Source organism: Thamnophis sirtalis, unplaced genomic scaffold, assembly GCF_051295495.1.
Source record: "Thamnophis sirtalis isolate CommonGarterSnake01/CBP01778 unplaced genomic scaffold, rThaSir2_p1.2 scaffold_3, whole genome shotgun sequence".
NCBI classification, from domain to species: domain Eukaryota; kingdom Metazoa; phylum Chordata; class Lepidosauria; order Squamata; family Natricidae; genus Thamnophis; species Thamnophis sirtalis.
In genome coordinates, this window is record NW_028261383.1 from 26,848,222 (window position 1) to 26,859,652 (window position 11,431).

Here is an 11,431-nt window from a genome sequence, read left to right on the forward strand (position 1 = left end):
TAGGATCCCTGTGAATCTCCTGCCAGCCAGCAGCCAGGCTGGAACCAATGGGAGCATGTCCCAGTTGATTGACAGGAATGGTCGTGAGCGCAAGGACTTAATAGCATTTTCTGAAAATATAGAGTCATTTTATTATTATGGTGATGTTTTTATATTGCTTCAGTACCAGGGTGGCTTATATGAAATGTGCAGCCATATCAATTGAATAAACCAATAGATCAAGGAAGCCCTCTTTGCTGCTTTGATATGGACTCACAATCAAGTGGGGGGGGGGAACCCACAGGCTTAATTTCTCCATAATTTCTGACCCCCCAAAAAGTTTCACTGGATAAAGTTTGGTTCAGGGGCTTCCAAATACTTTTGGAACTACATCACAGGCTTCTCACAAACATATTTTCCTTCCTTGTTCCCTACTTCATGAACTCACAGGACAAACCTGGGGATAGAGGGAGCACAGGGGATGTGTCTTCTCTTTGTAAGTATCAACATCATGTTGATTTATTGACTGACTCCCAACTTCTCCTCCAGGGACTTCTCCAAAGTTCACTGCTGAGTTGACATAAACATCACATTCAAGAGCAATGCAGGAAGCATCTTGCATCAGAGTTTGGAAAATCAGGGACATAAAAGGCTTTAGTGTCATTGAGTAGTTATTGTTCTGTTCTTTAAACCTTGAGACTTTTCAGGTGAATTCGTCTGTGCTACGAAAGCCACAGCAGCAGTTGTGGTATTGCAAGGGCCTTTTATCTTTGTGAAGTGCTCCACTAATTCTTTGAGAGCCACCTGACTCTGCAACAAATAGAAATGCTTCTATTATTTCTCCTGATGCTTCTGTTCCTCCAGATACCCTGCAAGATGTTGAATGCCAAGTGCCCCTTAACTTTAGAAAGGGATGAGACAGATCCATTGAATTATTTCAAGCCAGGAGACTACCTCATTAATGGAATCACTCCTGCAACAACCACTATGTTTCGACCATTCACTTTCCAAAAGGCTCCAGTGGACAAAGTTTCCTGGTAAGAGAGCATTTCCCCTTCTGATTACTCCTGGTTCCAAAACTTTTAGATGTTTCTTGTCACCATTCAATGAGGGAGAACCTTTCTTTATGAGCAATGTCTCTTAGCTAGATTACTAGATAAAGACTGAATGAGAGCCAAGGCACAACTCAATGTTCACCAAGTCATTTCTGTCTGTACTTCCTCGGTTTATCTAATGCAAGATATTTTGTTAATCCTTCACTTCAGAAAAGATCTTCTATTGGCTTTACTCTCGGAAGATCAGTTGAAATAAAAAGGAAAGAGGAAACGAAGAGTAGTTGAATAAAGAGGAAATTCAGGGAACTTGCCATCCATGAAAGAATCTCACTTGGAATTCTCTCTTGTTTCTGGGACAGGACTAGGACCAAGTAGTTGGCACAGGGGATAGTTTTCTCAGATCCTACTTTTCCCTGCTGTTTCTCCTTCTACAGAATCCTTTTCCTTGATATATACATAGTATTTCCAGTGCACACCACCCCAAATAACTTCAAATTTTTGAACCACCCAAAAACAACTCCACAAATGCCTCCAATATCACTTCCTGCTCCATTTCCTAATACTCTTGTTCTTTCTATTTTTATACCTATAAAGCAGATATTCCTGCAGTATGAAGATTCTCAATATCTGTGACACAGGATTTAATCTTCTCTGAGGGATGTGGGTGGTTCAAAAATGAGAGAGATAATATAAAAAATTGAATAGAAATATACTAGACCAACTCTACTTGTGAATTTACAGTGAAATTGTTCTTCCACCACTATGTATTTTATTATTTAACATCTTTATATGGAAGGGGGTTGGAAGTAACTTTTAAATGTTATTTTTGATGTGTTTTTTTATACATCACTTCTTAAACTTTCCCTGTGGTTCCCCTCACCAAGCTCCCTATTTTTTTGATATTTTATATATTAATTTTATTTTTTGAAGCTTAATAAAATCCATTCCAAAAAGGAGAAATAAGAGAATCAAAGCAACCAATATTGAACTCATAACTTTCCTTTGATTCAAAGTTGCTGGATTATCCTATATTTGTATACTAGGTGTATGTATGTGTGTGTGCATATTTTCAGGAAAGTAGCCACAAAGTATTGGAAAATCTTCTCCTTCTTGTTTGCTGTCCATGAGATCAACCAGGATCCCCATATCTTACCCAACCTCACCCTGGGCTACAACATTCATGACAATCATTTTGATGCAAGGACAACATCTGAAGCTTTGGCCGATCTGCTCTCTCCTGGGCTGGCAAATATTCCAAACTACGAGTGTGGAAGAAGACAGAATAACCTCTTAGCTATAATTGAAGGGACAGAAACTGACATCTCCATCCAGATTACATCCATGTCAGGCAACTATAAAATCCCCCAGGTGAGAAGTTCTCCTCTTTAATTCCACATGAAAGGCCATGCAAATGTTAAATACAGAAGAAGATAAAATAGACATATTTGGATCTCTGCTTATAGTATCTCATTAATGAAGGAACCTTGAAATATGGTATAAGGAGAGCATTCTAGGTCTCCAAGGATCCTGTTGTTGAAAGACTTGGATTATTGCAGAGAAGTTTAGAGGTCAAGTGAATGAAAACTGTAGTAACAATCATTAATATAAATAGGGCACTCAGTGCTCATAAGAAGAGATTTGAAATTCTGAAATGATATTCAAGATTGACAGGAGCTTGGAAGCAAAACAATAGCAAATGTTGTCCTGAAACTGAATTAGTCACCTGTTCTTTCTTCTCTTTACCAGGTCAGTTATTCTTTTGTTTCCCATCTTCTGGGGGATAAAACAAGGTTCCCCTTTTTCTACACCATGGTCCCCAAGGAAGGGGTGCAAAATCTGGGGATCCTCAAATTGCTCCTGCATTTCCAATGGACATCAGTTGGTCTCTTTGCTCCGGACACGGACAATGGGAGGCATTTCATAGCAACAATGGTTCCAATGCTGTTCAAGAATGGGATTTGTGTTGTTTTCTCACAGACCTTTGCAGGGATGAATACAGAGCTTATGGCCATTGACACTACCTCAGTAGAGAAGTGGAAAGAGGTCAATGTATTTATTTATTTTGCAGAAGCCGGATTCTTTTTAGATGGAATAATGGTAATAGAGGCATTAATTAAAACCTTGATATTGATCATAAAATCAAATGGTGAAGAAGCTGCAACACCCACAGGGAAGGTCATTGTCACCACAGCTTTGTGGGACCTCAATGTGGACATGACATACAATGACAATACACATCAACACATTCTCGGTTTCTTCTCTTTTCTCATCCAGAAGAAGAAAAAGACAAAATATGTTGATATAATGCCTCTTTATACTTCTCTGTATTATTTTGCACAAAAAGCATTTCATTGCTCATACTCCAAGCCTGGCTCTACAGTGAAAGGCTGGAGAAGATGCACCAAGAAAGAAGGGAAAGAGACCCTTCCCCAAGAAGACATTGAAAAAACGGTCTCTCTAGAGAGTACCTACATTTATGACACAGTCTGGGCCCTGGCATGGGCCTTAGATACGGCTTATTCTCCCCAACCCAAGAGGAGACTGAAAGATGATGGAGGGACAACAGCACTGCAAATTATCCAGCCATGGCAGGTATTCCCTTTTCCATTTCAATGAATTCCAATTGAAGATGTGGATTTTATAATTCATAGGTGATTCCACAATCTTTAGAATATGTCACCTCTATGGGAAGTGGATTTATTTACTAATATCTCCAAATACAATCTACAACATAGGACTCATAGTCCCATGATAACCATGTATAAATATCCATGAAATAGTAAACACCAAACAATGCATGACGTACAGGGTCCTTGTTTCAGAGATATTTTCCTATCGGTTCACCAACAAAAGGGCGAACGACAAAACCGCGCCCGACTAAACCGTAGTGACAAAACTGCATGTTCTAAAGCGCTCCGACGAATGAGCGCTGAATCGCGCCAACAACAGTACGGCGACAGAAGTGCACTGTAAAACTAAACCTAACCCTAACCCTAACCCTAATCCTAAACGTAACGCTAACCCTAACCCTAACCCTAACCCTAACCCTAACCCTAACCCTAAACATAACGCTAAACCTAACCCTAAACATAACGCTAAACTTAACGTTAAACCTAACGCTAAATATAATGCTAAACCTAACCCTAACCCTAACCCTAAACCTAAACCTAACCCTAAACCTAACCCTAAACCTAACTGTTACCTTAACTTAAATCGCCCCTCTGTCGACTGAAATCACCCTTCTGTCTCCGCGCTGTTGTCGCCACGCTGTTGTCGGTGCATTGATGACATCGCGGTTTTAGCGACATGGTTTAGCCGGCACGGTTTTGTCGTTCGCCCTTTTGTCGGGTTAGGTTTCATACCAGATTCTCCAAACAACAGTAAAGCTCTTAATCCATTCCCTTCACTGGAAAAGTTATTTAACACTCATGGTGATATTCATTGATGTATTGGCCTTGAAAATCATTGATATTCAACATAACACCACTGTTAAACCTCAGGAACTGACCACAAGAAATGTTTAAGGGTATTTTATATTATGGCATAAAATGTTTTATGAGCTTTTTAGATCACTAAAGGATTTATTGTCATTTTAATGTCTTAAAATGTTTTATAAAATATTCCAGAGACATGAATCTTGGACTCTGGATGCGTTTTGTCCATTAGAGGTGCCTTGGTTCAACCATTTCACACAGTTAAAGGTTACACATAGACAGACAGAAGAGCTTTATGAATCTAGAGATAGAAATATGAGCCTAGATGAACAATCTGTCTTAAGTCCGACCTGTCATCATTAGCATCCATTTGCCTTGTGATTTAAAATATTCTGAAGTGTCTTCTTAAAGGCCTATATGTTAGCCGCACCCTCCATCTGAGGAAAAATACATTCAGAAATGTGCGGTGGCTGAAGAAATTGACGTCTTCAGCACATTTCAGATGGAGGACTAGCATCTACTCCTTGAAGAGAGACATGAGATCATAGACACTATGTTGGGAGACCCCTGTGGATCTCATTTCTGAAGACCTGAGACCATTACGCTTGTAAGAGAGGAAATTAATTCAAAATATATCATCCTTAACATCTTAAAACAAGATTAAGTAAAAGCAACCATTTCAAAGTTTATAGGACTGATCAGTAGACATTCGGTGTCCATCTTTACTAAACTCAGTTTCTCTTCTCTGCTGTTCCAGTTTCACCATTTCTTGCAAGATTCCCAGTTTTACAACACTTCCATCGATGGAGTATATTTGGGGGAGAACGGTGAACTAGCAGCTGATTTGGACATTGTGAATTGGGTGAGGTTTTCCAATAGGTCTGTTGTCAATGTGAAATTTGGGAGCATAACAAGGCAGGGTTCCTCAGAGCCCCTCTTCAAGATTGACAATGAAGCTATAATATGGCCCAAATGGTTCAACCAGGTGAGGAAGAGAAGTCATTCCATGTCACCTCCTTTTTTCTACAACATAAATACAGGAAAATTCTCTGTGGTCGTCTAGATCTTCTGATCCTTTCTCAGTTTTGTTATCCCAATGACCTTTGAGATATTGTAAATACTGATAAGTAGTGCAAGATCAGAAGATGTGGAGAGACCTGGCCCATGGAACCACCAAGTGTCGAACACCACTTGTGTGGATGCCGCCATCATCATCATCATCATCATCATCATCATCATCATCATCATCATCATCATCATCATCATCACCACCACCACCACCACCACCACCACCACACTACTGCTAAAAGAGAATGTTTGTAGTTCAGGGTTGAAGTTTTAATTATTTATTTATGAAGTTTCTTTTCCATCATCTCATTACAAAATAACTCAAAATAGCAATAGTACTTAGACATAAATATTGCTTCACATTGCTTTATAGCCCTCCCTAAGCTGTTTACAGAATCAGTGTATGCAGTGGTGGGATGCAGCTGATTTAACACCACTGAGCATATGGCCTGGCTCCTCATTTTACCCACTTCGGAAGGATGGAAGGCTGAGTCAATCTTGAACCAATCATGCCACTTTTCTCATTTTGAAACAACTCAAAATGTGGGGTCCTTGGAGCTCTGACAACTTGGTTGGTTTCTTGCAGAGATTTTATTGCTCAAACTAGATAACACCAGCAACAATGCAATGCATGCCGTGGATATTGCACTTTTCAACATGTGAATGATAAAAATAAATGCATTTCTGGAAGTCTATATTCTGTTACATTTTTACTACTTTTCAGCCTCAGAAACAGTCCTATTCCCAGTTAGTAAAGGCACTCTATTGTTCTTGCTTTGCTGCTTAGAGCCTGCCACCCTCCAGATGTGTGGAAAGATGCCGTCCCGGGTTTCTCAAAGTCATTCAGAGAGGACGGCCGATTTGTTGCTATGACTGCATTCCTTGTGCAAAGGGAGCCATCTCCACACAGGAAGGTGAGTGGCTCAGGAAGGAGAAAAGGCTGTTGAAAATGACTGCAAATCAGTGGAGGGATTCAAAGAATTCACCCAGGATAAGGCCGGCTGCCGTGGAGGCACAGCCCATCCCTGCCCTCCAGCTCCACCACACGTGGGATGAGCCTCCTGAAATGACCAACCTGACCTTGTTAAAGTATACCCCTCCCCACTATCAAAGTGAAACCTGGATGCTAAGCTGCAATTGAGAAATGGAAACCGAGTGGCCAGCATGTGGGAAGGAGGATTGCAGGGAGGAGAAAGAGAGAAAGCAGTCTCTTATATCCCTCACGCCACCACTTCATTGCCAGTTTCTCCATTGCACCGTAGCACCCAGGATCAACTTTGATGGGGGGGGGGGAGTTTAACAACTGGTTTGCTGAAACTGGTGCAGACCAGCTGAATCCCACCACTGTTGCAAACCATTTGTAAAGTATGTTCTGCATTCAGCAATTAGTTGAAATCAAGGAAGAAGAAATGACACAGGAAAACAATCTGAAACTTTTTGTGACATGGCAGCAAATCAGGAATCTATGTGCAACTATTGCTCCTTAAGTGGTATGAAAACTCTTTTTTCAAGGTCATATTTGGTCTGTGCAACTGCCTCCAAAAAGAAGTTTCAGAACACCACTGGAGGGCAAGAGAGCATGAACGTTGCTTGTGTCTCCAACTCATTCATGGAAGTCATGAATTTCTCAGTGTGTGATGACTGCCAACACATGCCCACTGCCTTGAACTCTTACAAGACAAGCTTTTTAGTCGCCTCAATAACTTAAGAAAAAGGGGGCTTAATTGCTATCATGGTCTTCCAAAATATTGCTATAAAAATGGCATTGCCCAGATACTTTTAACAGCATATTTCCTGACCTGCAAGAATTCTATCTGCACATTTCTTAATGGTTGCAGAACTCCATTACAATTGCAAGCCATTTTACTGAACCTTGAAATTTAGTAAACACTCTTTTAATTTTAGAGGTATTTGCAGAAGGTATCTAACAGCAGTCCACACTATTGTCCAGAGAAATATATCTCTTCCTGGCATAGGGCAAATATCAATCATAGTAACATAATTGTTCCTTACTCTTGAGAAAATTGCTCTACTACCATGTTTCCCCGAAAATAAGACAGGGCCTTATTTGCTTTTTACACACAAAATATGGCTTGGGCCTTATTATGCGGGGAGGGTTTATTGTTTTGGGATTGCCAGGCAGCTGCTCTCTTCCAAGCCAGCTCCCAAAGAGCCAGGCACAGCCTCACGGGCAAATGACAACACAACAGCCATGAAGCAACCAACCCTCACGAGCAGCCACCCCGCAAACCCCCTTTCCAGCCAGGCACAGCACCATTCATTGACCTAGGGGTTTCGCCAAGCCACGAGAGCCAGGTGGCGGAGAACAGGCACTCACACAGCTTAGCAATACCACTAGGTCAGTGAATGGTGCTGTGCCTTGTTGGAAAGGGGGTCTGCTGGGAAGCTGCTGTGCCCGGCTCTTTGGGGCCTGCTCACATTAGAGCAGCCACCCGGTAACCCCCTTCTTCAGCTGGGCACAGAGCCACTCACCATTATAGTGGTATCCCGAAGGCACCAAGCAACACAATCACTTTACACTCCCCACACCCAGTTCCTGTGGTTTGGCACCTTCAGGATACTGCTTGGTTGGTGAGCGGCGCTCTGCCTGGTTGGAGATAGGGGCTTGTCCAGGGGGCTTATTTGCGGGGGTGGACTTATATTTTTCCCCACCAGAAAAATAAGGCATGGCCTTATTATCAGGACATGTCATATTTTCAGGGAAACACGTTAGGTGGTTTGGACCTGAGATTTTACAATTGAAATACTGAAGGCTGTTTTTGAACCATGATGCCTAGAGCTAATTTTAAGATTGTCTGTCTCCATAGATGGTCTGTATTTAAAAAGATTCATGGAAGGGGCATAAGTTTTATCTGAACACACTGAGAATGATCTGAAAAAGTATTTAAAAATGACAAGCTATGAGAAAGATTTAAAAAGATGCTGCATTGGACATACAAAAGGGGAAGAATCAAGTTTTAGGATATTATTTCAAGGAATGAAAAATCGAGATTGTTAAAAGGAAAAACAGAAATGTAACATTAGTTTATTTGATCCAGATAAAAATAGGTAGGTATGGGACGAAGAGATCACTTTTTGTAGTTTAAGACAAGGTGACAACGTACTAAAATTAATTATACTTGTGTTGAAGGAGGAAATAAATGAGATAGAAAGATAGATAAATAGATAGATAGATAGATGATAGATAGATAGATAAATAGATAGATAGATGCACAGACAGACACACAGACACATAGAGAGACAGACACACAGAGAGACAGACACACACAGAGACCGACTGACAGACAGACAGAAAGACAGACAGACAGGATTGATAGATAGATATAGGTAGGTAGGTAGGTAGGTAGGTAGGTAGGTAGGCAGGCAGGCAGGCAGGCAGGCAGGCAGGCAGGCAGGCAGGAGAGATGGAGGGAGGGACACACATAGATGGATGGGTGAATAGATGGTAGGAAGGTAGGTAGGTAGGTAGGTAGATAGATAGATAGATAGATAGATAGATAGATAGATAGATAGATAGATAGATAATGATACATAGATAGAAATGAGACATGATATGATATAATACGATATGATAATATCATATTCTTACTTTTTCCTCTTATCTACTGTTTCTCTTTATTGGACTTTTGAAATAATCTTGCTATCACATTTGTTTATTATGCATACTTTTGTTCTTCTGGTCTTTCAGAAGATTTAGGTCAACAATTAGTTTACATTTTAGCTGGGCAATACAATGATTGCTACCAAAAGGCCAACAATGATTTTCTCCTTTTGCTTTTCTCAAACATTTTGTCCTGGAGAAACCCTTGAAATATATGTTCAGGTCTCAGAGAAAGACTGCATGAAAATGGTTATAGGGACTGAAGGAATACCTGTGTATACCTGTGGATATTCTGCCTTGGCTGACTTTGGCATTTCCTTTCATGCCCTTCATGAATAAGGTGTTCTGGTGGATTTTGAAGTTTCATTGGGAACAATTGAACAGTTGATAAATTTAAGCCAAAATAAGCATTTAGAGATGGGAAACACTCAAGTAATCATTTTGACTTATTGAAACAAGCTGGAATATAATTCGAATGATGATAACTTTTTGAAAAGAACAGTGTGAAGGGAAATTTTTAAAATATGGACCAGCAGAGAACAGTTCCTGGCAAAAGGCAAATTTATATCAACACAATCTTCTATTTTTCACTTTCTAAACTATCCCCTTAAGGGTGATTTCACAATCTATACTTTATTTTTATTGGCCTTATTATTTTACCCACTACAGCACTTTCTGGGATCAAACAGGATTTCCTGTTACTACACTAAGGGATTGCTAAGAATAAATAAGGGAGATCTTCTCCTCTATTACAGATGCAGTCTACTGCACCAGATGTTTGGAAGACCAGCATCCAAATGAGCACCGAGATCACTGTCTTCCAAAGGTTATAACCTTCTTGTCATATGGAGAATATTTGGGAATCATCCTGGTTTCCTTTGCTCTATTTTTGTCCTTCATCACAGTCTTTATGTTAGCAATTTTCATTAAATACCACGAAACCCCAATAGTCAAAGCCAACAACCGGGATCTCTCCTACATTCTACTCACATCACTCCTCCTTTCCTTTCTCACCACCTTCCTCTTCATTGGCCAACCAAGGAAAGCTACCTGTCTTCTGCGACAATCAGCCTTCATGATCGTTTTCTCAGTGGCAGTCTCTTCCCTCTTAGCCAAAACCATCACAGTGGTGCTGGCCTTCGTGGCAACAAAGCCAGGGAACAAAATGAGGCGGTGGCTCGGGAAGGCCTTGGGCAATGCTCTTGTTCTTGCTTGCTCTGCTGCCCAAGTTCTCATTTGCTCCACCTGGCTGGGAATCTTTCCTCCTTTCCCTGACACAGACAAACACTCACACCCTGCACATATTGTCCTGCAGTGCAATGAAGGACCTGCTGTCATGTTTTACTGTGCCCTTGGCTACATAGGCTTCCTTGCTGTTGTCTGCTTCACGGTTGCTTTCCTGGCTCGCAGACTGCCTGGGGCCTTCAACGAAGCCAAGTTGATCACCTTCAGCATGCTGGTTTTCTGCAGTGTTTGGGTCTCCTTTGTGCCCACCTACCTCAGCACCAAGGGCAAATACATGGTGGCCGTGCAGATCTTCTCCATCTTGGCCTCCAGTGCTGGCTTGTTGGCCTGCATCTTTTTCCCCAAGAGCTATATTATTTTGCTGAGGCCTCACCTGAATACCAAGGAGCAGCTAACCACACAGATCAAAGTGTAGCATCTCATTATGTTTCCAAATGTCCAAAAGAAATAATTGCCCTTTTATCTCATCTTCTGAACATTCCAGGATTTTGCATCAAGATAATTATGGATGCCTGTAAGGAAATATTGTACCATGCATGAAAGATTTACGTAGGACTTGACATATGGATCTGTGAACATATGAAATGAATAGATTTGTTCTTTTTTTCCTTTTTCCTTTGTTCCCTGATAACTCTGTGCATTGTTCATTTGAGTTCTCTTCTTAACCATTTTAAAAGTTGTGTAATAAAAACAAACAGAATATGGAAACTCATATTATGTGTCTGAGTTATGAGGGTGACCTGCTGGCATCAGCAGCTCCTACTTAAAGCCAGGATAGGCAGTGAGTCCTGAATGCAATGTTTTATATATATATATATATAAAACATTAACATATATACATATGTTATACACACACACGCGCGCACACGCGCACACACACACACACACACACACACACACACACACACACACACACACACACACACACACACACACACACACACACACACACACACACACACACACACATATATATATATATATATATATATATATATATATATATATATATATATATATATATATAT

The 11,431-nt window shown here is 40.6% G+C and overlaps 1 protein-coding gene across 1 annotated transcript; it reads left to right on the top strand.

Moving 5' to 3' along the window:
* The first annotated feature begins 855 nt into the window (after positions 1–855).
* LOC148047702 (vomeronasal type-2 receptor 26-like) lies at positions 856–11,111 on the top strand. Its single transcript, XM_087708110.1, has 6 exons — positions 856–1,016; positions 2,108–2,402; positions 2,781–3,626; positions 5,226–5,453; positions 6,324–6,450; positions 9,914–11,111. Exons 1-6 carry the CDS (start codon positions 856–858, stop codon positions 10,816–10,818), a joined length of 2,562 nt encoding a protein of 853 aa, XP_087564236.1. The 3' UTR covers positions 10,819–11,111.
* Positions 11,112–11,431: the final 320 nt, after the last annotated feature.